This window comes from Dromiciops gliroides, chromosome 6 (genome assembly GCF_019393635.1).
Source record: "Dromiciops gliroides isolate mDroGli1 chromosome 6, mDroGli1.pri, whole genome shotgun sequence".
Classification (NCBI taxonomy): domain Eukaryota; kingdom Metazoa; phylum Chordata; class Mammalia; order Microbiotheria; family Microbiotheriidae; genus Dromiciops; species Dromiciops gliroides.
Genome location: NC_057866.1, coordinates 8255094 through 8281102, shown reverse-complemented (window position 1 = coordinate 8281102; position 26009 = coordinate 8255094). Strand labels below are relative to the sequence as shown.

The following is a 26009-nucleotide window of genomic DNA, read 5'->3' as shown; positions in this document are numbered from 1 at the left end:
GATCTCATCTGGGAGCCAGTAATTACCTCCACTTGTGAGGCTCAAATGAGATCATATCTAATAGATGTAACCCTTTACAAGCCTTCAAGCCTAAAAGAAATGAAAGCTCATCCCTTCTTCCTGGCCCCCACTGTGATGATCTCAATGGACAGTACCTGTGGGTCTCCATAATTGCTCCTAGCATGTTGTCTCCCCAGTTAGACTGGGAACTTCTTGAGGGCAGGGTCTCTTTTTGTCTTTCTGCTGTATCTTTAGTACTCAGCACAGTACTTGCCACATAGTAGGTCTTTTTTTAAAAGTGAGGCAATTGGGGTTAAGTGACTTGACCAGGGTCACACAGCTAGTAAGTGTTAAGTGTCTGAGGCCAAATTTGAACTCAGGTACTCCTGATTCCAGGGCCGGTACTCTATCCACTGCGCCACCTAGCTGCCCCTACATGTAGGTCTTTAAGAAATACTTGTGGGGGGTGGCTAGGTGGTGCAGTGGATAAAGCACCCACCTTGGAGTCAGGAGTACCTGAGTTCAAATTTGGCCTCAGACACTTAACACTTACTAGTTGTGTGACCCTGGGTAAGTCACTTAACCCCTATTGCCCTGCAAAAAAAAAAAAAAAAGGAGAAATACTTGTGGCCATCCCCAGCCTGGCCTTGCTTCCTCCTTCTCATGAGAATTCTATTTTTGTTACTTACCTCCCAGTGTTCCTAGGCCTGTCTTTTCTTCTCCCCTTTCTTTTAGCCTATAACCTCCAGACCCAGCTCAGTATCCCCTCAGCCTTCTCAGGTTATTTTTCTTCACAAAGAAGCTTTCTTTTAAAAAATTTTTCTTAAAGGAAGACTTCATTGTACCCGGAGACGCAGGCAAAGTGGGAGGATTGGCTCATGGGCACAACGACATCTGTATTGCTGTACTGAATCCGCATTTTCATCTTTGTGGTAATCCTAGGGACCAGAAAATCTCCCACAGAGGGAGACACAGCAAAATGTGTGCAATTTGCCACTAGAAATAAGCCTGGGGGCAGCTAGGTGGCGCAGTGGATAAAGCACCAGCCCTGGATTTGGGAGTTCCTGAGTTCAAATCGGGCCTCAGACACTTGACACTTACTAGCTGTGTGACCCTGGGCAAGTCACTTAACCCCCATTGCCCCGCAAAAAAAAAAATTTAATTAATTAATTAATTAATTAAAAAAAAAAAAAGAAAGAAGCCTGGTCCTCTCTGTCTGGGAGTGAGAGCTGACCATAGAACTCGTCCTGCTCTGACCCCCCTGGCTGCAGCACGGGGGGGGGGGGGGGGTGCTGTCTGTATATTTCAGTGCCCCCTTTTTCCTCTGTCTCTTCCATTCTCTGACCTGGTGATTCAGAATTCCAGGAAAGGAGAAAAGGGTTAGCCAGCGTGACTGAGGACGGAAGGGAGAGACACAGACCAGAGCTGGCCAGAGGAGGAAAACTAAGGCTGGAGGAGAAAAGGCAGATTCACTGAGAGGACCAGCCATTGTGAATGACACCTGGTGAGCTCAGGTATTATCAGCTTCCTTTTAGTCCAGGAAGTTGTTCAGGAGTAGAATACCCACCCACCCTCCACATTCTTTTCTTTTTCAGAAATGTGGGTGTGTGCAGTCAGGGATCCTCCCCTCCACACCCACACATTTGGAAGGGATCCAGGGTTCTGTTTAACCCTGGGAGGGCTGGGCCTACTTCCCTTTTCACTTAATTTTATGTCCAATAAATTATGAGATCATGACATGTGGAATACAATGGGAAGGGAATGGAGAAATTAAGTGGGAGGGGCGTCTGAGTGACGTATAAGTGAAAGTTTAATATATTGGGCAATATTCCATCCAGTTCATTCCATAAATTAAATTCAGACAGTGCCGTGAAGGGTTAATCCAAGGTGAGTTGATATCTTGGGGGAAACAATGTATATGCTTGCAGTCAGAGTGCCCTCTGGTGGCGCTGACGGGGTCCTGCAGTCTCTTAGGAAAGGGCTGTGACTCCAACATTCGGATACTAGAAACAACTAAGTACGACTAGGCTGGTCGTTTAAGTATGGCACCACCTGGTGGGCAATGCAGATATCGTACCCAGTTAATGGGTGCTTTTGCTGTTTAGTCGTGCCCAACTCTTTGTGACCCCATCTGGGGTTTTGTTGGCAAAGATACTGGAGTGGTTTTCCATTTCCTTCTCCAGATCATTTTACAGAGGAGGAAACTGAGGCAGAGTGAAGTGACTTGCCCAGGGCCACACAGCTAGTGTCTTAAATCACATTTGAACTCCAATCTTCTTGACACAGCACTCTATCCGCTGTGCCACCTCGATGCCCAAATTTTGAAGTAAAGAATGCAAATACAGGGTGGTCCAAAAGTCACAAAGGGGTTTCAATATTTAATAACTCCTTTATTTTTTGTTTTTAATTGACAATACCATGGCATTATATGCAGTATAGATAAGAAATGAATTTACATTACATGTGAAAAATCAAATCTCATAAATGGCAAAAAAATAAAGAAAAAATTCTTTTCAAAAAATTCTTAAAACATCAGGACTTTCGGTTCACTCTGTATTATCCTATTTTACAGATAAAAAAAAAGGTAGGGGCGGCTAGGTGTCGCAATGGATAAAGCGCCGGCCCTGGATTCAGGAGTTCCTGAATTCAAATCCGGCCTCAGACACTTGACACTTACTAGCTGTGTGACCTTGGGCAAGTCACTTAACCCCCATTGCCCTGACGGAAAAAAAAAAAAGGGAAAATTCAGAGTCAGAGATGAGTGATTTACCAAGGTCATGTTGCTGCTTTGTGTTGGAGCCAAGATTTGAGGCCATGTCTCCTGATTCCAACTCCCATACTTTTATCATAATCTCACTCTGCCTCTCATGCTGGTACAAAACCTTTCCCTCAAGGGGATTATCATTTCCATGACAACATACAGGCATACTGGTGTTCCTATGTAAACAGGGAAGAATCACTCAATGAAGGGGGGAGGACTTGAGGTCTTCTGGGCTCCCTTCCAGCTTCCTAAGGACCCAAGACCCAGGCCTTTGCTAGGCAAGATGGAGAACAAGGCAAACCCTTCACGAAACTCCCTTCAGACACAAGCCTTTTGTTCCCAGCCCGGGATACTTCATTTCCCCCTCCAGGCATTTTCACTGGCTGTGGCCCTTGCCTAGAATTCTCTCCCTCCTCATCTCTCCCTTCTACAAGAAGCCTCCTTAATGCTAATGCCTTCCCTTTGCAATTGTCCTAGATTTCTCCTATATGTTTCTCATTTGTAAATAGTTGTTGGCATGTTGCTTCCCCATTAGACTGTAAGTTCCTTGAGGGCAGAGACTGTCTTTTGCCTTAGCACTTAGTGCCTGGCACATAGTAGGTTTTTAATAAATGCTTATTGACTGACATAGAATATTATAGGTACAGAGTGATTCAGGAGGGCAGCTGGGGGAGGGTGGTGGTCAGGGCTCCCTTTAACCCTGGAAGATGATGTGGTTTGTACTTTGGACCTTTAGCTGCTCCAACCTTTGGCCCCAAGTGTCCTGTCAGTTGGGTGGAGACTCCTGTGGCTGAGCAGCAGTATGAACTCAGGCTACTTACAAGGGAGCCCCAGCCCAGACCTGATCATTCACTCCCAGCAAGCATGGTGACCACCCGCAGCCAGTCCTTTAGGGTCCTCCGGCCCTCCTATGACCAACTGCAGGAGATGTGGGGGGAGCCCTTAGAATCCAAGGGGCTGAGTCCTGTAGTCCCCAAAGGGCACCAGAAGGCCCCCCGATTCCAGAGGTCCCTTAGCTTCCGACACCGCAGAGAGAAGCCTCACTCCTGGCGACAGGAAACCAGCTCTGGCCTCCCTGAAGGGCTGGACACTCCTGCTCACGAATTCCCCACTGTGAGTCTGGGGGACACAGAGCAGCTGATCCAAGGCAAGAGTCATGGGAAGCAGAGAATGCAACAGTACAAGAAGGTAAGCGTTGGGGCCAAGAATAAGAAGGGAGGGGGACTGGGAAGGGTACCCTTTTCCTCAGAGAGCCACAGTCCCCCTAAAAGGCCATGAGACAGAGATCCACAGTCCTTAGTTTCCCTGTCTTCAAAATGGGAACAATAAGTCTTCTAGTATCTCCTTCCTATCCCACTCCCAGGGGTCCCCTCATAGCTCTATACAAAGCTTCCTCACACAGTCCTGGAAAAATAGGCAGAGCGAATATCACCCTCCCCATTTCACAGATGAGAACACTGAGGCTCAGAGACAGGCTAGACTCACAGAATACACTGTATGTTAAATGATCTGTGAATGGAAGCCATTGTTACTGTTATCCTAGTGGGAGTTAAGGGGGGTGTCTTGGATCCCCTAATGAATTCTCTAGTCCTTTAGGGGCAGGTCTCCCATCTTCCTTATTATCTGCCCCAGCAGCATTGCCAGTGAAGGTTCATTCTCAACAGTTTGGACAAATCACAACTGACTCTTACCTCACTTTAACTAATGTTTGCAAAGTGTTTCTCACATATGATCTCATTCAAGCTGACCCTGAATCTTTCCTCTATACTGCTTAACAATTCCGAGGGGGAGTACAGGGCTTGTCAGGACCATTTTACAGATGAGGAAACTGATGCTCAACTAGGTTGAATTGAATTGGAGGGCGATTTTATCTGGCTAAGCATAGCACCTTGCTTTGGCTCCCTAGTACCACCTGGTGGCCCTAAGGAGAAAAACATCTCAGAACATTCAGCAGGTCCCCAGTTTCCCCCTTGGACACAATTGCTCTCTCCTGACTGACCCCTACCTTTCTGTCCCCCAGCAGATGAATTATGCTCTGAGAAGAACATGGGGGAACTTTGTGGCCAACCTCCCGGGGGTGACCCTCAGCCGCCCGATGTCCCCTAGTCCCTCCCTGGACACCAGCAGCTGAAGGAGATGTTGGGAGGACACCTCCCCTCTCGGACTCCTCTGGGGCCCGTGATGACCCGGCACTTTTGTTGGGACTTTTCTGGACTCCTCTGTATGGACTGCTGCTCCAGCTTCTGCCCAATGGCCGGCTCCTTTCTGTTCTAGGCACTTTATGTATACACTTGGCAACTTTATCATTTCCAGGCATTTCCCCTCCTCAGCCGGGAGGAGGTCTCTTCGTGGGGCTTGGCCAGATTATCGGTAGATTTTCTACGCTGTTTGCAGATCATGCATTCCCTCCAGGCTTCCCTCCTGGGGCTCTGAAGTTAGAGGCAGCTGTTCTCTCTGGGGCTCTGCCCTCTGAAGAGGAGACTGCTGCTTGGGCCGGAGGACATGCCCCTCGGCTGGTCACAGGTGTCTCTTGCCGTTTCTATGATGAGGGACCCAGAGACTGGAGGGTTGGTGAAGCCAGATTCCTGGCTGAAACCCTCCCTGGCTTCCAGCCCTCTCTCTGAGACCTCTTTGCTGAGACCCTCGTCTTCTGTGTTTTCCCTGGCTGTCTGCCACGGTGGGATGCTCTTCCCTCCTCATCTCTACCTGGCTCACTATAGTCCCAGCTGCAATTCTGCCACCTCCTTTCCTCACCCCCCTCCGTTCTGGGTCTTCCTTGTATCCACTACCTCCTATCTACCACGGACGTTCACACGTGGCCCTTTGCCTGTGGTCTCCCCTATTAGACCATGAGCTCTCGGGACAGCAAGGGAAGCTTTGGCCTTCCCGGTGCTTAGCTTAGCAGGGTGTCTGACGCATAGCAGACACTTAGTGAAAGCTTATGGACTGACCGATTGGCCAGTGAAAGCCTGGCCTCTGATCCCTGCCTATTTCTCCATGTGTGAGCACGGATCCAACTCCTTGGCTGTTCTGAGGGGATGGCCGAGGTCCGCCCGCATGCCGGACCTATGATTGTCATCCATCCACACAGACTCCTTTACTGGGCGTTCGGCAATACCTGGGCTAGCCTGGAAGTGGGTGTGGCTATGCCAGGAGGGGTGAGAGAGACAGAGGAAGCTGCTTCCATGACCTCCCCTCCCGGTTGATGCCCCTCTTCTGGCCCGAAGAGACCCAGGACAGGGGCGGGGGTGGGGTGGGGTGGGGTGTGCGCGCGGCCCCTGCCCTCCACCCCTCAGCCCACGCCACGCCCCTCCCAGACTGGTATTCACATTGACAATGTGACGGTGTCTCGCCTCTGTACCGGATATGAATCACCCATTTGTTTAGTATCTTTTTAATAAAAACCAGATGCTATCTCAAAGGTGTCTCATCCCGAGGCGCGCCAGCCTCCCTGTTCTTTCTCTCGCCTATCTTTCCTTCCATGCCCCAGGAGAAGGGGTGGGGCTTGACGGGGGTGGGGGGGTGGTGAGGGGAGATGGTCATGGTTTCTTCCGCCAGAGGGCGCCCATGGGCCAACAGTAGAGCCATCCTTTCAAAGGTGTGGGTTTCTGAGATCTGAGAATAAAGGCAGATATCAAAAGAGAGACGGGATGTGGCCAAAGATGGCGACCCAGGCATTTTTCCTAGGAGCACACCTTGTCATCCTCTCCCTTTTGCAGAATCTGAATACTAAAGTGTCAGGGACGGAAAGTACTCTGAACATCTTTTAGTCCAAGCCTTTCATTTCCCAGAAGCTCAGAAAAGCATGGTAGCTGCAAGAGTTCTGACCCTGCAGGCAGACGTGGTTTTGAACTCTGACCCATGGAGCCTCTATGGCCTGTGACCTTGAAAAATAACTCTTTTGGACTGGCGTGTGGTTTTGTTAGCGCAGGGAACTTCTGCTGAGGAAAACCCTTTCACCAATGCAGTCCCCAGTGTCCCCACCCTCTGAGGAGCGAGGCTGAGCTAGGGTGGTAGGAGAGATAGTATTGGCTCCCACCTGCGCATCACAGCCAGAGAAGCACGTAGGGCATGTCACTCTCAGATAGCGTTAGAGAGGTGGCTACAATAGCAGCATCTGGGTTCTGAATCCAGTGATTGTGAAGCCTGGAGCCACACCCTTGCCATCCTCACTGAGGACTGGCATGGCATCCTGGCACCCCTGGCTCTGTAGGGTACTGATTCTCCAAGGGGAGGCCAGAGATGTTCGGTCAGTCATCTCTTTCTATGATTTCTCCTGAGCTCTCTCGGAATTTTCTCTTTTCTTCTGACTCGGAGGGGGCTCATCCTTGGTGTCAAGCTAGTCTCATGTCACGCAGCCCCAAACACAGCTAGACCTCTTTCTCCTATATTTATACACACACATGCACACATTTATTTATTTTACAATTACATGTAAAAACAATTCTTAACATTAGTTTTTTAAAAAGTTGAGTTCCAGATTCTCTCCTTCCTCCCATCTCTTCCCCATCCTTGAGAAGGCAAGCCATAGGCTCTAGATTACACACGGATTCACCTCCTCCTTCCCAATGATCCCATTTGAGCTTTGCAAAAACTCTGAAGGTAGGCATTCTTGTGCCCATTTTATAGATGAGGGAACTGAGGAAGACTGAGGTTAATGTGATTTATCCCTAGGCACACAGCTACTCAGGAGATGGAGTGTTTTGTTTGAAGAGCATCGAGGAGGTCCCAGTGGGGATGAGGCCTGGAGCCCAGGGAGGATTTCTGCCACAAATTTGGCCCCACTGCTCCTCTAACCTATAGGCCTCCTGATCCAAGGGCCTTCCTGCTGCACAACAATTTTGGACAAATTTCCTATCAAACGTGATGATTATCCAGAATCAAGATATTTCAGATATTCAGATCTGAAAATTTTACCTAGAGACATGAACCTAGAGATTATGGAATGCAAATGCCTGTTAATTAAAGGGGGGACAACTGGTATCAAACCTGTGATACATCTGTAGAGAGAGCTCCCAGGGAGAATACTACTTCCTGTCAGGCAGACTGGCATCTACTTTATAACCAATGACTTAAGAGCCGCTTAGCCAGTCTCTGAAACAGGATTTGAATTCGGGTCTTCCTGATTCCAAGTAAATCCCACTGTCAGTCCACTGTACCACCTGAGTACCTAAGGTCTGCCCTGTCCAAGTCACATTCCAGTCATGGATGGATCCAATGAAGATGTGTCACCAACTTTTAGTGACATCAGTTGACTCAAATGTACCTCCCTGCCTAGTTCGACTGGCAGGCGTGTGTAGTCCTGTCTAGACATCTGAGGTCATGGGTTTTATTACCAGCCCCTTTCCTGGAATCTGGCTGCTGTGGACTCCTTGGCATCTCGACAGCTAGAATAGAAATATCAGCAACTTCAATTCCAGATCATTCAAAGTTCACTCTTGGTTTTAAACCTGAGCAAGTCCTTTATAATAACAAGGCAAGGTGAGAAGGACTCTTGAAAGTCCTCATTTGTGTATGTTACTCCTACACTTTCTTCTGAGATGCCTCATCTTGGCACAAGGGTGACCTTGGCTTTCACAGGCTCTGCCAACAGAAGGTGAGCTCAGGTAGGTTGTGGGTAGGGCTGAACATGGCTTGGGGGCACTTCCAATGTCCTTGGCCAGTGGGTGGATGCATTCTTCTAAATATGGAGAATTTTGCTCTTTCTGGGTCCTGCACTGCTGCTTGCTCATGCCCATGCCCATGCTGAGCTTTGGGTGACCCTCCATTTTCATTCTTCTGAGCCCATGGCATGCCATGACTCATTGTCATGAGGCACTACCAGCAGAATGCTGGCATCAACAAGGTGGACCTTTGTTCCCAGGAGAAGCCTTAGGTCATCTAGCTGCCTCTCCTCTTCTTCTGACCTGGGTCCAGCTCATTGTCTACGCTCAAGAGTGCGTGGAAAATCAAGGAGAAGGCTGTTATCAGGAAAGGAGTGGGGCAGGTGAGCTAGGGGCTAGGTGGAATTGACAGTGAGGGTTGATGGTTGGACAGCTCCATCCAGCTGCCTACCTAATGTCAATAGATCTTGAGAAGAGACTTTAGCACATGGGGTGGGGATTGAAGAGAGGACAGGGACACCAGACCAGCAGAGGGGACGTCCATGTGAATGAAATCCAAGATCTCTCTGAGTAGCAACATACCTGATTTTGCATTGGAAAAACAAAAACAAATAAACCCCGAACTCAAGAATATTGTAGATAGAGTCAGAAAGATTTGATGTATTGTCTAGTTTTGTTAAACTCTTTCTTTTCTTGTTTCTTTTAAATTTGTTTTAAGGGAAATTCTGGTGGGTAAGAGAAGGAGGAGGGCTAAATTCAGAAAGGAATGTGATATAAAAGCAAAAAGCATCCACTGGAAAAAAACCATTTAGAAAGGTTCATTAGTAGTGCTCATTTCTTTAACTTTATGGGGGAAAAGATTGCCATTGCTGTTTCTCCATTTTTGTGTCTAAACTATGATTGTCCTGTATATACTTAGGTCTATACTGTGCCTATTCTTGCCATGCATCTATGTAACACACAAAATACATATATGGGTGTATACATAGGTTCAGAGACTAAGAGTGAGCAAGGCATATAGCATCACCCCCTCATTTTGGTAAATGAGGAAACTGAAGTCCATGGAGGTTAAGTGACTTGCCCAAGGTCACAAATAAGTAGGAAATGGCAGAGTCGGGATTTGAACTTAGGTCCTACAACTGTAAATCCAGTACCCTTTCCACTGTATAGCAGATAATTTCATATATTATATACATATTTACAAATGTGTGATATATGTAGCAACACACAGATATAAAGCAAATTATGCATATATATTTATGTATATGTATCACACAATTCATTCAGGAAGAGGTCTTTGTTAAAGTTTTTAGAACATGAGCATGATAAAAATTGTTAATAATTTCATTAGGCCCTTTAGTTCTCATAAATCCTACACATAATGCCTGCCATTGGGGGCTTGTTGGCTTTTTGTCAGTGGATCAGCTAGCTATGGGGAAAAAGGCTTATATCACTCAGGACTTGGCAGGATGATACTTTATCTTTTTTGGTCAAAGCTACTCATAAAAATCTTCTCCTTAGGCCCAGAGGGACTTTGAGCTGGGGTCGGGGGAGAGGGAGGAGAGGATGAATGCACAGAAATTATATCACGGCTCTTGAAAGTATTGAGGGATTCCTAGAGATGTAGCTAGTTCTTATACCCAAGGCAAGTGACATGAAGTGGGCCATCAGTAGTTGGGGATGGGGAGGAGTATGTTGGGACTCAGTAAGGGTGTCCTACAAGCATCGGGGAGGAGAATTCAACCCAGCCCCACATCTGGGAGCTTCCTATTTTAATTATGTTGTCTTTCTACTCCATGCTGAGCTCAGCTCCCTCCCTTTCCTCCCCCCTCCCCAAGACAGAAGGCAATCTGATATAGGTTATACATTACAATCACATTAAACATATTTTTGCATTAGTCATGTTATCAAAGAAGAATTAGAACAAAAGGGAAAAACCTCAAAAAAGGAAAAAATATAGAATAAGTATAGTTCAATCTGCATCCACATTCCACAGTTCTTATTTTCTGGATGTGGAGAGCATTTTCCTTCATAAGTCCTTTGGAATTGTCTTGGATCATTGTTTTGATGAGAAGAGTTAAGTCTATTATAGTTCATTATCACAAGATGTTTCTGTTACTTTGTACAATGTTCTCCTGGTTCTGCTCACTTCACTCAGTATCAGTCCACTTAAGTCTTTACAGGTTTTTTCTGAAATCTGCCTGCCCATCATTTCTTATAGCACAGTAGTATTCCATTCCATTTACATACCACAACTTGTTCAGCCATTCTCCCCAATTGATGGGCATTCTCTCAATTTCCAATTCTTTGCCAACACAAAGAGAGCTACTATATGGGGCAGCTAGGTGGCACAGTGGATAGAGCACCAGTCCTGGAGTCAGGAGGACCTGAGTTCAAATCCGGCCTCAGACACTTGACACTTACTATCTGTGTGACCCTGGGCAAGTCACTTAACCCCAATTGCCTCACCAAAAAAAAAAAAGAGAGAGAGAGAGAGCTACTATAGATATTTTTGTATATGTGGGTCCTTTTCCCTTTTTTATGATCTCTTTGGGATATAAACCTAGTAGTGGTGTTACTGGGTCAAAGGGTATGCACAGTTCCATAGCCCTTTGGGCATAGTTCCAAATTGCTCTCCAAAATAGTTGGATCAGTTCACAGCTCCAACAACAATGCATCAGTGTTCCAATTTTTCCACAGCTTCTCCAACATTTATTATTTTCCTTTTTTTGAGTCATATTAGCCAATCTGATAGATGTGAGGTGGTACTTCAGAGTAGTTTTAATTTATATTTCTCTAATCAGTAGTGATTGTGAACATTTTTTTTTCATATGGCAATAGATAGCTGTTTATATCCTTTGACCATTTCTCAATTGGGGAATGACTTGTATTATATATTTGATTTATATATTTGATATTTTAGATTTGAGGCCTTTTATGTGAAACACTGGCTGTAAAAATTGTTCCCCAGATTTCTGCTTTCCTTCTTTTTTTTTTAATTAATAAAGTATTTTATTTTTTTTCCATTACATGTAAAGATAGTTCTCAACTTTTGTTTATACAAGCTTTACAATTTCAGATTTTTCTCCCTCCCTCCCCTCCCTCCCCCCCCAGACAGCAGGTAATCTGATGTAGGTTATATATATATATACACATAATAACATTAATCATATTTCTGCATTAGTCATGTTATAAGAGAAAAAATCAGAGCAATGATGAAAAACCTCAAAAAAACCCAATAGCATCAAAAACAAAAGAAATAGTATGGTTCATTCAGCATCTATACTCTACAGTTCTTTTTTTTTTCTTGGATTTGGAGATCCTCTTCCATCACAAGTTCCCTGGAACTCTTCTGTGCCATTGCATTGGTGAGAAGAATATAGTCCATCACAGTAGATCAACACTCAATGTTGATAATACTGTGTACAATGTTCTTCTGGTTCTGCTCATCTCACTCATCATCAGCTCACGCAAGGCCCTCCAGGTTTCTCTGAACTCCTCCTGCTCATCATTTCTTACAGCACAATAGTATTCCATTGTATTCATATACCACAACTTGTCCAGTCATTCCCCAATTGATGGGCACCCCCTCAACTTCCAATTCCTTGCCACCACGTAAAGAGCAGCTATAAATATTTTTGTACATGTGGGTTCCTTTCCCCTTTCCATGATTTCTTTGGGAAAAAGAAAAGTGGTATTTCTGGGTCAAAGGGTATGCACAGCTTTATCACCCTTTGGGCATAATTCCAAATTGCTCTCCAGAATGGTTGGATCAGTTCACAGCTCCACCAACAATTGATTAGTGTTCCAATTTTCCCACAGCTTCTCCAACATTTATTATTTTCCTTTTTTTGTCATTTTAGCCAATCTGATAGGTGTCAGGTGGTAACTCAGAGTTGTTTTTATTTGCATCTCTCTAATCATTAGAGATTTAGAGCATTTTTTCATATGGGAATACATAGCTTTGGTTTCTTCATCAGAAAACTGCCTGTTCATATCCTTTGACCATTTCTCAATTGGGGAATGACTTGGGTTCTTATAAATTTGATTTAGTTCCCTAAATATTTTAGAGATGAGGCCTTTATCAGAAAAACTGACTGTAAAAATTGTTTCCCAGCTTTCTGCTTCCCTTCTAATTTTGGATGCATTGCTTTTGTTTGTACAAAAATTTTTTAATTTAATGTAATCAAAATCATCCATTTTGCATTTTATAATATACTCTATCTCTTGTTTGGTCAAAAACTGTTTTCCTTTCCAAAGATCTGATAGGTAGACTATTCCTTTCTCTCCTAATTTACCTATGGTATCACCTCTTACGTCTAAATCATGTATCCATTTTGACCTTATTTTAGTATAAGGTCTAAGATGTTGGTCTATGCCTAATTTCTGCCATATTATCTTCCAGTTTTCCCAGCAGTTATTGTCAAATACTGAGTTCCTATCCCAGAAGCTCGAGTCTTTGGGTTTATCAAACACTACATTACTAGTGTCATTTACTACTGCATTTCCTGAGCCTAGCCTATTCCATTGATCTACCACCCTATTTTTTAGCCAGTACCAGATAGTTTTGATGACTGCCGCTTTATAGTAAAGCTCCAGGTTTGGTACCGCTAACCCACCTTCCTGTGATTTTTTTTTCATTATTTCCCTGGATATTCTTGATTTTTTGTTTTTCCAGATGAATTTTGTTATTATTTTTTCTAGCTCTATAAAATAATTTTTAGGTAGTCTGATTGGTATGGCACTGAATAAGTAAATTAATTTAGGCAGTATTGTCATTTTTACTATATTAGCTCTGCCTATCCATGAGCAATTGATATCTTTCCAATTATTTAGATCTGATTTGATTTGTGTGAAGAGTGTTTGGTAGTTGTGTTCATAGAGTTCCTGGGTTTGTCTTGGCAAATAGACTCCCAATTATTTTATATTATCTACTGTTACTTTAAACGGAATTTCTCTTTCTATCTCTTGCTGCTGGACTTTCTTGGTCATGTATAGACATGCTGATGATTTATGTGGATTTATTTTATATCCTGCTACTTTGCTAAAGTTGTTAATTGTTTCAAGTAATTTTTGAGTTGATTCTCTAGGATTCCTTAAGTATACCATCATATCATCTGCAAAGAGTGATAGTTTTGTTTCCTCCTTGCCTATTCTAATTCCTTTAATTCCTTTCTCTTCTCTGATTCTGCTTTCCTTCTAATCTTGTTTGCATTGGTTTTGTTTGTGTAAAACTTTTTAATTTAATGTAGTCAAAATGATCCTCTCTGCATTTCACAGTGTTCTCTATCTCATCTTTGGTCATCAATTCTTCCCCTCTCCATAGCTCTGACAAATAAACTATTCCTTCCTTTTCTAGTTTGCCTATGGTATCACCCTTTATGTCTAGATCATGTGCCCATTTTGACTTTACTTTGGTGTTCCATGTCTGGATTCTTGACAGGAGTGCCAGTGTTTGGGGGTACAGGCACTAGCTGAGCTGAGGCTTCGAGGGCTGGCCCAGGGACAGATGTGGGGTCTCTAATCTGATGACCTCTTTGGCTAGTTTCACGTTTCATTTCAGGGTTCACCATAAAGTGATGAATATTTTTCATCATGAAGACTCAGGAAGAGGCTTCGAGGAGTTCTGAGCAGGGTTGGCACAAGGAGCCCCTGCTTGTCAGGAATTCCAGACCATTGGGTTGTAGCACCCTTTCCTCTGGGGGGCAGAACTAAAGAGGTGCAGGGTCCCATCCTTCTCAGCTAGGATGCGTTGGCATCCCTGTGAGGATATTCCAGAAGAGAGACTCGGTCATCCTTGGCCTCTGTGATGCTTAGCTAGGTATGCTGGCCTTCCTGGGTATGAGGCAGGGGTGCAGGAGTGGGTCTGCTGCTTCTGGGAGCCTTTCACCAGGGAGCAAAGGAGCAGAGGGCTGCGTCCTCCTGGAGAACAGAACAGCCCGTCCCTAATTCCTCCCCGCCCCCCACCCCCCAACGTTCCTGGGACATTCCAACCCCAGGGAAATCAGAGTAGTTACTTTGTACTTTGTGCTGTGAACTGGTTAAGTAACTTTAGTATCCCTTATCTTACCCCATCCTCCTAACATTCTGTGAAGTCAGCACTTCCAAGTGTTGGTACTAGCTTCCATTTCACGGATCTGAAAACATTCTGATGAATTCTACCCCAGGGGGATCAATCGTGTCCCAGCCCCCATGGGAGCCCTAGGAGGAGGAGAGAGTGAGATCCAGTCTGTTGGCTGCCTCTAAGACTGCTGGATAATGCAGGAGGGTGTCATGGGAAGAATACTCCATTTGGAGTCTGGAAACCAAATCACAGAATTGAGGCCTTGGAAGGGGCCTCAACCGCCACCTAGGTCAGTACAGACACAGAAGCAACCCCCGCTTTAATTCTCGACATGTGGGTCATCCACCCTCTACCTGAAGACCTTCGAGAAGGGAGATCTCACGGCCTTTTCAGATCTCAGGCCATTCTGCCTCGGACAGCTCACACTGCCCAAACTGGGCTCTTGGTCCCTTCCCTCCATCACTCCTAGTTCTCACCTCTGGGGTCATGTAGGACGCAGAGCTTCTCTTCACCCAGGACAGACCTTGGGTTTGGGTCCCAACTCCAACACAAACTAGCTGTGTGACCTTGAACAAATCACTTCACATTTGTTTGCCTCAGTTTCCTCATCTATAAAATGGAGAAAATAAGAGTAGCACCTACTTCATGAGGATCAAAGGAGTTCATCTCTGTAAAGCACTTAGCACAGAGCCTGACACATAGTAAGTGCTATATAAATAAATGCTAGTTAACATTGTTGGCGGTGATGCCTGCAATAAGAGCTTCCCTTCACTGGGCACGGGGAGAAACTGGAATCCAAAGAGACTGGTAAGTCAGCCGGGGGCCTGATCATGTGTCCACACAGTGGGACTGCCCCTGCAGGGGGCATTTCAAGTACAGGCAGATGTTTGTATTAGGATGTGAGCACCTCCACATCTTGCAACACACCGGCTGTGTTTCTGTGCATGGGGAGGTAGCTTTGGCTTTCTGTGAGAGCTCCTTCCAAGGCAAAGCTCATCGGCATCATGATAAACATTGACACCAGAAGGGGAAGAGAAGAGAATAAGGACCTACCATGCCAGGCTCTGCGCTAAGTACTGTACAAATATGATCTCCCCTGCCCTGCCTTGGGGCAATGAAGGGTAAGTGACTTACCCAGGGTCACACAGCTAGTAAGTGCCAAGTGTCTGAGGCCGGATTTGAACTCAGGTCCTCCTGAATCCAGGGCCAGTGCTCTATCCACTGTGCCATCTAGCTGCCCCCCTTTTTTAAACTGACATTTGTTGTTGTTGTTTTGCTTTTGGTGAGGCATTTGGGGTTAAGTGACTTGCCCAGGGTCACACAGCTAGTAAGTTTTAAGTATCTGAGGTCGGATTTGAACTCAGGTCCTCCTGACTCCAGGGCCAGTGCTTTATTCACTGTGCCACCTAGCTGCCCCACCCCCATTCAATTTTACAGTTGAAAAAATGGAAATAAAGAAGAGGTTAAGTGACTTTCTCAGTGCCACATACTCATAGGTGTCTGTGGTGGGATTAGAACCCAGGTCTTCATGATGCCAAATCCAGTGTTCTGTCATGTCAGTGCTGCCTCTCTGATACAAAAGGGAGTTGAGTGAGTTGCTACATGGCTAGTTGCCATTTTTCTTCTCCACTCCCTACAGTCTCCTTGAGAATTTCTATGCCCTGGGAATGTACATCCGCCCACTCCAGCATCTATTGGTTGAGTAGCCGTGGACCTGTACTCTACTTAAGACTTGGTACTTCAGTAGTATTTATGCCCATGTAACAGAGTGCTGCTGATCAAGCACCCTGTGCTCAGCTTTGGAGCGTGCATAAACACTCACTACCTGGTCTTTTTTTGACTGTGGGAGCTGGGACTGGGGCTCATTCAAAAGACAGAGAGGCTTATGGGTGGCTCACTCCTACCTGGATGCCATTTGAAGAGGTGAGCTGCTGAAGGCCTCTTTCAACTCAAAGCTACATGAAGCTAAGAGCGTATAATATGTTGGGCACCATGCTAAGGGCTTTCCAATTCTTATCTCATTGGATCCTTACAACAACCCTGGGAGGTAGATGCTATTATCAACTCCATTTTACAGATGAGGAAATTGAGTCAAACAGAGAGAGATTAAGTGACTAGCCCAGGGCCACAGAGCTGAGACTGGATTTGAACTCAGGTCTATCCTGATTCTAGAGTCAGCACCACTTAGCTGACTATGGGAACATATCACTGCTATTGCTTCTATCTCTCTTGTGACTATTCTTTCATGTTTTAAAAAAATTTTTTTTTTAAGTGAGGCAATTGGGGTTAAGTGACTTGCCCAGGGTCACACAGCTAGTAAGTGTTAAGTGTCTGAGGCCAGATTTGAACTCAGGTACTCCTGACTCCAGGGCCAGTGCTCTATCCACTGCGCCACCTAGTTGCTCCTATATTCTTTCATGTCTTGAAATGAAGGAAGGAGATAGAAAATATCTCTGACTTTTGGAAATTTGAAAGGTCAGGAGAGCAAGCTACCAGACTTCTAGGAATTAGAGTTGGTGCAGGGACTTGTGAGAAGTCTGACAGTGGCTGCTTGACACAGCCCAGTGGTGTCTGAGAGGGTGGCTCCTCCATCAGCCAGACCACACTGGGAAGTGAACTTGATGGGACTAAAGCTATGGAGGACCTGCTTTAAGTTTGAGTCCACTCTCCCCAAGAACTAAAATGATATGGTGAGCAGGGAATGTCTCTGGGTGTTGGGGTACAACATTTGTACTTCTTTTTTGTTTTGTTTTGTTTTTTTAGTGAGGCAATTGGGGTTAAGTGACTTGCCCAAGGTCACACAGCTAGTAAGTGTTAAGTGTCTGAGGCCGGATTTGAAGTCAGGTACTCCTGACTCCAGGGCCGATATGCTCTATCCACTGCGCCACCTAGCCGCCCCAACATTTGTACTTCTGTCCTTGCTATATCTTTGTAGTAAACATCCTTTTGTCAAAGCTAATTGCTGGAGAAGGAAATGGCAAATCACTCCAGTATCTTTGCCAGGAAAACCCCAAAGGAGTCACAAAAGAGTCAGATGAGACTGAAAAACAACTAAACAACAACAGCAAAAAGCTAATTGATATTAATTGGTTAAATGGAACTGGAGCATTAATCATGGGCAGTTAATATACTGGAGGGAGGCTCCAGTCAGGACATTAGGCAAAGCTATACCAGTACCCTTCAGGTATACCCCAGGAGCCCTGAAGGATGGGATCTCTGACTTGGGGAGGTCAGCCTCTCTCTGTACACACATGCATCTGTATTATAACACTTTCTCCCTAGTTTTTGAACTTTCCCCAAGGCCTCTCCTCCTACCAACCTTCCACCTTAGACAGTTGCTGCCTGCAAGGCCACATCGCACAGCTGCCTCTGTGTGTGTGTCTGTCACTTTCTGGGCTACCCTCAGGTAGGGTCTCTTCCAGCTGCAGGAGGGTGCCAAATGAGGTCACACATCTACTGACACAATTATATCAAAAAGAATAACAAAAGTTGTTATTTACACTGAACTTCAGAGTTTGCAAAGTATTTTACAGTCATTTTTGGTGGGGGGAGGGCAATTGGGGCTAAGTGACTTGCCCAGGGTCACACAGCTACCAAGTATCTGAGGCCAAATTTGAACTCAGGTCTTCTTGACTCCAGAGCTGGTTATCGATTCACTGTGCCACCTAGCTGCCCCTTTACAGCCATTTTTGAGCCTTCTAGCCACCCTGTGATGTAGGTAAAAGAGCCTGGGCATCATTAGGCCCATTTTATAGGATAAGAGACTGAGAGATGACTCACCCAAAGTCACAGAGTAACCTTGCAGAAGGGAGATGCCATTGCTAAGCCTCAGTTGGACTCCAGGCTTAAGCAGACCCAGCCTTAGCCAAAACACAGCTGCAGAGGCAGACAGCGTCTAGGGCTCCCTAAGCCCCCAGGAGGATTCTATCTGCCCTGGAAAGGCTCTGTTCCTATTCCTGGGCTAAGGGGATGCTTTGACAGCTTCATTCCCTTCCTCATTACTTACATGTGCCAGCTCTTAAATAAATGCTCGTGCTGTTGGATTTATGCATCTCTTGGGTATTTTGGTGCCAGAGAAGGGATTGGATTGGGCCTCAGGGTGGTGATGTGCATAACTGATTACCCCCAAACAACCATCACCCATCTGGAGGATGGTCAGGAGGGGCTGCTGCTGGAATTTGGAAGAAATCCCTCTTCCTGTCTGTCTCCATCTCTATCCCCATCTCTCCCTGGGAGCATCCACCCCCCAATCTGTCCCTAGCTCTATTTCTGCTTCTTGTGAGCATTTCTCTCCATCTCCATCCTGACCCCACCCCAGGCCCACCTCCATTTTGATTTCTATCCCCATCTACAGAGAGAGAAAGCAAGGCCCTGGCTTCCTGAGATGGCTGACTGGTCTCGCCTTCCCCCTCCTCTCTCTCCAGCCAATCCGGGAGCTCCTAGTGACGCACGGAGCCATTTGCTCTCCATGGTTTCAGCTTCTGCCATGATGAGTGGGAATAGCAATTCCCTCCCTCCCGCTGTTACCAGGGAGGTTGGGAAGAACAGATGAGATCACTGATGTAAGGAGAGGGCAGAAGAGCTCTCCTGTAGATCTGAGCAGCATTAAATATGTGCATAAACATCCATATATGCTGTGTATGGATACAAAGGTTTCTCAAAAGTCTTAGTGCACTTTAAAGCCCTAATAGTATAAGACAGCACTAAGACTTTTGGGACATCCTGATACACACACACACACACACACACATGCATATATGTGGCAGGGCCCATGAGTTGAGAGGGCCATGCCCCATATATGGCATGGGGGTATTTTCGTGTTTCCCCAGGGGAGGCAGAATAGACAAATCTAGTGTCTTCTCCAAAGGAGACTTTAATTCCTGCCAGGAAATGAAGCAGGAGGTTGGAGCCGGAGGCTGCTGTTCTGTTCTCCTCAGAGAGAAAGAGGGACCAGGCTAAAATTCTATCTTTCTGCTCCCTTCAAGCTTATTAGTCTAAGGGAGGTGAGTTTCAACTTCAACCCAACTTTGGATGGTGGTTTTGAATTTGGAGGGGAAGGAGGGGGACCCCAAGGTCTACATCCAAGGCTTGGTCTCTTTCCCTCCAGACAGCAGCTCCCCAATGCAAACACATGTAGCAACTAGCCAAGAAAATCCAATTATCCAAATCCAAACAGAAATCAGAGAGGGGCTCTGTAAGGGAATACAGTGTACCAGACAATGCAGAGTGAAGGAGTTCTCCCATTGGGAATGAGAGAACTCAGTTTAAGCTCAGAGAGTGTTCTAGATCCCACCCAGCAGGAACTCCCTGCAGTGCCTAATGTAGCCAGCAGGGGAGAGGGACATGATGGAGAGGGACAGCTCCCCCCATGCCTTCCCAGAGTCCTTCCCCGAAGCACTCTGAATCCTTGGGGTTGGCCTCGCCAGTTTCCCTCTCAATGCTGGAAGCCAGGAATGCCTGAACTGACTCAGAGCTTGAAGAAGACTGGTCAGTTCTCCTTTTTCCTGCTCGTGCCAACCCTGGAACACCTGTCCTGCAGCAGGGCAGATCCTTTACCTTGGCCCATTGGGAGAGAGTCCCATGCTTCTGGGCTTTGGGGCTGGGGTTACAATCTACATAGCAACGTCTGAAACTTGGGTTCAAACCCCAGCTTTGTTACCAGCAGTATGACCTAGACAAGTCCTTTCTACTTAAGAGCAGACGTTTTTCACTTGTTATGTAATCCAAACACTCCAGACTCTGGACTTTCCTCCCAGGTTGCCACTCTTTAGTTTACTTTGTTTTCACCTCAAGTTTCCTCTGGGAAGCCCAGGCTAAGTCAGCATTTCCCATGCATGTGCCTCAAGTAATACTGTTTACCCATTACAAGATGGACTTTATTTCAATCCACTGATGAAACAGAACAAAAACCAAGGCCTTCTGGGAGATGTAAACAGTTTATACAATTCTTTTTTTTTTTAACTAAAAAAATGTTTTTTAGTTTATACAATTCTTGACTGCTCTGGTAAGGCCCAGTTTCCCCCCAGAAATCTCTTCAATCCCCTAATTCAGAGCACCACCCTGGGGTTTGGAGTCCCTTGGAGATTCCAGATTGCCCCAGTTATTAGAGCTACTCACCCTCCTCTCTGGCAATGATTATCTTCATTTTGGTTTTTCCTTGTGCTCTGATTCTGCTTTCACCAGATGACTAATGCAGAAATATCTTTAATGTGATTGTACATATACAACCTATATCAGACTGCTTTCTGTCTTGAAGAGGGGAGAGGGAAGGGAGGGTGGGAGAAAAAAATTTAGAACTAAAAATCCTGTGAAAACAAATGTTGAAAACTGTCCTTACATGGAACTGGAAAATAATAAAATACTTTTATTTAAAAATGATTATCTAGGGGGCAGCTAGGCAGTGCAGTGGATAGAGCACTGGCCCTGGAGTCAGGAGGACCTGAGTTCAATTCTGACCTCAGACACTTAACACTTACTAGCTGTGTGACCCTGGGCAAGTCACTTAACCCCAATTGCCTCTCTCTCTCTCTCTCTCTCACACACACACACAAGATTATCTTCATTTTGTTTAGCATTTGTTTTTCTTCCTTGGTGTATATGGTATTTCCCCCTCCCATCCCAGTGAAATATAAGCTCATAGAGGACAGGGAGTGCCTGGATTTGGCTTTTTCTGTCCAGCACCTGGCCCAGTACTTGGCTCATAGTATGTTCTTAAATGCTCTTAGGATGAAAGCAGGAGTTCTTGCTGAGATGCTAATGTTCCTTCTTCCTAAGTGGTTCCCTGGTCCTCCACATGCCTTCGGAGCTGGGGCTGGGGCTCCCCTTTCGGGAGTTATTTGGCTCCTGGATGGAGCCCCAGCAGCCAGCTCAGAGAGGCAGCCCTTCCAGAGAGGTAGCTTGAGGCTTATTGTCCAGGTTGTGGACTGAAAGCCCAGTAGGCTCTCTGTCCCAGTGTCAGACAATGTCTTGAAACAACCCCCTTCAAACTCCCAAAGAGACTCCTTCAAGGTCAATGGCCAGGGGGAAATCTTAACGGCATTGAACGGCAGCCCTAGAGAGCCTTGAATTCAGCTACCTTGGCATGTCCCACGGGGCATCTCCAGCTCATTCCAAGAAGAGAGAAATGAATGGTGTCTGTCCACCATGCCGGTGCTGAAAGCACACTCAGGTCCGGAAGACTGACGGCTCACACAAGATTGAGCCCTTTCCCAGGAAAAGTCCATGTTTTCATTGGACAAGCTTTCCCAGCCCTTCAGAAAATCTGCTGTGCTGGAGCTCTGTGAGACTCTGGACTGGACTGGGACCTGTTTGGGTGGCAGGAATGAGGAAGGAGAGCAGGGGCCTGTGGGCCGGAGGGATGAGTTGAGCCCCAGGGGGCCCCAGGTTCTAGTCCTGCCTTAGCCACTGACTCAGTGAGTGACCTGAGGCAAGTCACTTCCTCCACGTGGGTCTCAGGTGCACCAGCCTCTTCCAGATGAGAGGGCGGGGCTGTATCTTTAGGAGTCACTTCCTGTGTCTGTTTCTAACCTTTCCCTAGTTACCAGCCTTTGCCCATTGAAGCTGGAAAGAGGCAGCTTGAGGACAAAGTTCCACACTGGGGGATGAGCTGGTAGGGGACCTTAGCCCCCTAAAGCATTGGGGGCCATCCATTGGGAGCTCCTTCCCTCTTCGCCCCCACTTCATGCCTCGGTTCCCTCTGTAAAAAGAAAATGTCATCTCCAGGGTGCTAAGGAAAGGGGGCTGGACTTGGAGTCAAACTGGGTTCAAATTCCACCTCTGATTTTGTCTATCTTTGTGCCCTTCAGTAAGTTGTTCGATGCCTCAATTTTGTCACCTGTAGAATGGGTGCTTCTCCCAGTTCTAACTCTATTGTCATTGATTTTAGGATCCCTCTCTATCATTCTTCAGTCTCTCCTCTTCTCCAGTGTCTGAGGACGAGGTGGCCTCAACCTTGTAGGCTCCCACAGGTTCAACAGTCATCTCGAGGCAGGCAGATCTGGTTTTTGTTTTGTTTTGTTTTGCAGGGCAATGAGGGTTAAGTGACTTGCCTAGGGTCACACAGCTAGTATAAGTGCCAAGTGTCTGAGGCTGGATTTGAACTCAGGTCCTCCTGAATCCAAGGCCAGTGCTTTATCCACTGCCCCCCGAGGCAGGCAGATCTGGAGAGCCAGTCCGGGGATCAGTCCCCACTCACCAACTGTCTATCAGACATTTCCATGGAATGTTCCTGAGATAGCTGTGACTCAAAGAGGCCCACACAGAACTCATTATCTCTTCCTTCTAACCACCCTCATCCAAACTTCTCTCTTTCTTTGAAGAGCCCGCCACTCTTCCTGTCTATCTCCTCCCACACCCTCAGCCCACATGTTCTGCCTCCTTGGTCTTCCCTTTGGCCCTTTCTCTCCATCCTGTAACCAATAATCAGCCCAGGCCCTGCTCATCCGCTGCAGTGATCTCCTTTTCATGGTCCCTGGGCCTAAAGCACCCACTTCCCAGGCTTCTTGGGAAGATCCAGGGAGATAACACCCAGAACGTGCTTTGCCAACCTCCAAACACTCTATGAATGTCAGCTGGACACTGAAATAACCTCCCACTGCCTCTGGGCCCAGCCCAGGGAGCTGACCCAGTGAGCCAGGGTCCGGGGGCTGCTCTGTTAAGAGAGTTTGGCCCAGAACCTGGAGGCTGCTCCCTGAGAATAGCATTGGCTAGCACCTCTCCCAGACCTCGTACTTGGTAGATGCTTAATAAATGTTTGCTGAATTGAACTGTAATAATGACAATGACAAATAGTATTTTAAAAAGTGCTTTAAAGTTTGCCAAGTGTTTTACAAATATTATTTCGGTTCATCCTCACAAAAAACCTAGGAGCTAAGTGCTATTATTATCCTCCTTTTACAGTTGAGGAAACTGAGGTGGGCCAAAGTTAATGGACTTACCTAGGGACACATGGCTAGTAAGTGTCTGAGGCAGGATTTGAATTCAGGTTTCCCTAACTCCAGGTCCAGTGCTCTGTCCTCAGGGAGTGGTCCAGGCTATAAATGCAAGCCAGTCCAAGAGCCTTCCTCCCCCTGCCCCGCACCCAGATTAGTTTGGTTCATTTTTATAATAAATGATATCATTAGAGGCAAGTAGAAATAGATGAAATATTCATTAACATTCCCACCAGGCTTAAAGGGAGTAGCTGGAGTCTTTAAGGACTGTGGAAAGGCCCGGCTTCCTGGGCTGGTTGTAAACTCCCCCTAGCATAGGCCTGAGGCCAAAGGAGAACATGTTCAAGCCTCCAGGACACACGTGGGTCTTCCACCCAGGGCTCTGGATGCCCCAGGCCAGTCCCTGTACCTACGCTAGCCACAGAAGCTGGCTTAGAGTGGTTTAAGTCATCACTTCCTTGGTGTTCACAGTCCAAGGCAGTATCTTCAACTCCAGGGACAAGGGAGCTTAAAACCCAGACCCTGGTCTGCAATAGCATCTAGTGGAAACATAAATTTAAACATTGGGTATAGAGATCTTCCACTCTGGGGGAAGCTAGGCGGTGCAGTGGATATAGCACCAGCCTAGATTCAGGAGGACCTGAGTTCAAATCCAGCCTCAGACACTTGACACTTAATAGCTGCATGATCCTGGGCAAGTCACTTAACTCTCATTGCCCCACAAAGAGAGGGAGAGAGAGAGAGACTTGGAGGCAGGGGCCCTGGGTTCAAATCCCAACTCTGCCATTTTCTATCTGTGTGACCCTGGGTAACTCACTTAACTTTGCTGGGTTTTAACTTATAAAATGAGAGATTTGGGCTAAATGGCTTCTAGTGTTCCTTCAAGCTACATATCTATGATGCTAGTTCAACCCACTCAGTGTTTTTATAGCTGGGTAAACTGAGGCCTATCAAGGGTAAGAGTTTGGAGAAGACACAAAGTATAGCAGGAAGATCCTTGGATTTGGAATCGAGGTCTGAGGTGGGAATCCCCAGTCTGTGACCTGGAGGAAGCCCCTTAATCTCTCTGTTTCCTCATCAGAAAAACAAGGCTAATAATAGCCCCAACCTCCCAGGCTCTAAGGAGATTCACAAGAGATAAGGCCTGGTCTTGGGTCACCTCTGATGGCCACGATGACTTAGAAGCTGAGATTCAAACCTACAACATCATTCTGGGGGCAGGGAAAGAGTCCAGCCTCCACCTCAAAGCACAGCAGACCTCTATGTTGAACAGTGCACATGGCTGGTACTGAGGTTTGGTTAAAAAGAAAGCAATACTAACATCCTCACCCCACCCTGCCTCCACTGTTCCCCTCTCAATAAAGTGGTCTTTGAGCCAGCCTGGCTTTGCATCCTTCATCTTCCTCGGTGTGTGTGTGTGTGTGAGTGTGTATGAGTGTGTGTGTGTGTGTGAGTGTGTATGAGTGTGTGTGTGTGTGAGTGTGTATGAGTGTGTGCGCGTGTGTGAGTGTGTGTGTATCTCTGTGTGTGTCTTCATGTGTGAGTGTGTGTGTCTGTGTGTGATGTGCCAGAGTCGGGGATGGGAGATGGAGGAAGAGAATATGGAAGAGAATACAGACAGCTCCCAAAATGGAGGCTCCGTGAAGAATTCACCCATGGGAGAAAGGAAGCAGGCCTTGGGGGAGGATGTTTTTGTAATGCCTGTTCTCACTAAATCTTAGTAAATCTCTCTTTGCTCACTTGTTAGTGGGATGCTAATAAATGGTAATAAGGAGAGCATGAACTGGCATGGGGTGAGTGATATTGGGGAAAGCCAATCAGAATGGGGACTTGAGCCAATAACAATTAGAAAGACCCCCCCCCAGATGCTCAGGAGGAAGCCTGAGCTCCAGCCACCCTCTGGGGATCCCATGTGGAAGCTGGGAGGACTATCAGATGCTTTAGATGGGCTACATGTAAAATGAAGGGGGTGGGCTCAGTGACCCCAAAGGTCAAACTCCGTGACAAGGATTTACAAGGCAGTGTGGTATAGTGGAGAGAGCGCTTGCTTTGGAGTCCATGGACCTGGATTCAAATCCTGCCTTTGATGCTGACTGTGTGGTTTGGGGCAAGTTGAGTGTGTTGGACTCCATGGCCTCCGGGTCCCTTCCAATTGGAGACATGATGCTTTGAGCCAGGGCTTCTCTGATGGGCTGAAAGGAGCCCTCCCTCCTTCAGACTCTGATTACCTGAGTCTCCCATCAGGCCTGAAGAAGCACTTTGTATGTGACTGTGTCTGGTTTCCTTGGCAACCACTGCAGCAGCAGCCGCAGGGCACAGACTACGTTCTCTGAACACAAATTGAGGATTAGCTCAGGCCCGCAGTGGCCTCCCTTCCCCCTCCCTGTCTCCCTCCCTCCTTTGTCTCTTAGAATCTTTCCCTGTTCTCAAAGCCCGAATTGAAGGCCACCTCCTCCAAGCCTTTCTGGCTTTGCCGTCCAGTCCCCACTGCGGGTCCCTAATGCCTTTCTTTCCCAGACCACCAACACTTTCTTTGGCTATGGGGGGCAGAGTGGGGGAGGACAAAGAACCTGCCTACAGCCAAAAAGACCTGGATTCAGATCCTGCTTCTGACACAACCTGGCTGGGCTACCCACAGTCCCTTCATCTTT

At 46.5% G+C, this 26009-nt stretch overlaps 1 protein-coding gene across 2 annotated transcripts; it reads left to right on the top strand.

The window, feature by feature from the left end:
- Positions 1-3527: 3527 nt before the first annotated feature.
- On the top strand, positions 3528-6182 carry C6H11orf86 (chromosome 6 C11orf86 homolog). 2 transcript variants are annotated; one of them, XM_043971485.1, is made up of 2 exons: positions 3528-3949; positions 4785-6182. In XM_043971485.1, exons 1-2 carry the CDS (start codon positions 3626-3628, stop codon positions 4890-4892), a joined length of 432 nt encoding a protein of 143 aa, XP_043827420.1. In that variant the 5' UTR covers positions 3528-3625; the 3' UTR covers positions 4893-6182. The 2 variants fall into 2 exon arrangements, with proteins under 2 accessions (XP_043827420.1, XP_043827419.1); XM_043971484.1 differs by having other exon boundaries at positions 4782-6182.
- Positions 6183-26009: the final 19827 nt, after the last annotated feature.

What these genes read in the sequence shown, in the direction of transcription:
- C6H11orf86 (XM_043971484.1), top strand. Translation starts at nt 3,626, where the DNA reads ATGGTGACCACCCGCAGCCAGTCCTTTAGGGTCCTCCGGCCCTCCTAT. An exon ending in GAATGCAACAGTACAAGAAG is followed by an intron (nt 3,950 to 4,781) that starts GTAAGCGTTGGG and finishes TCTGTCCCCCAG; the next exon opens with CAGATGAATTATGCTCTGAG.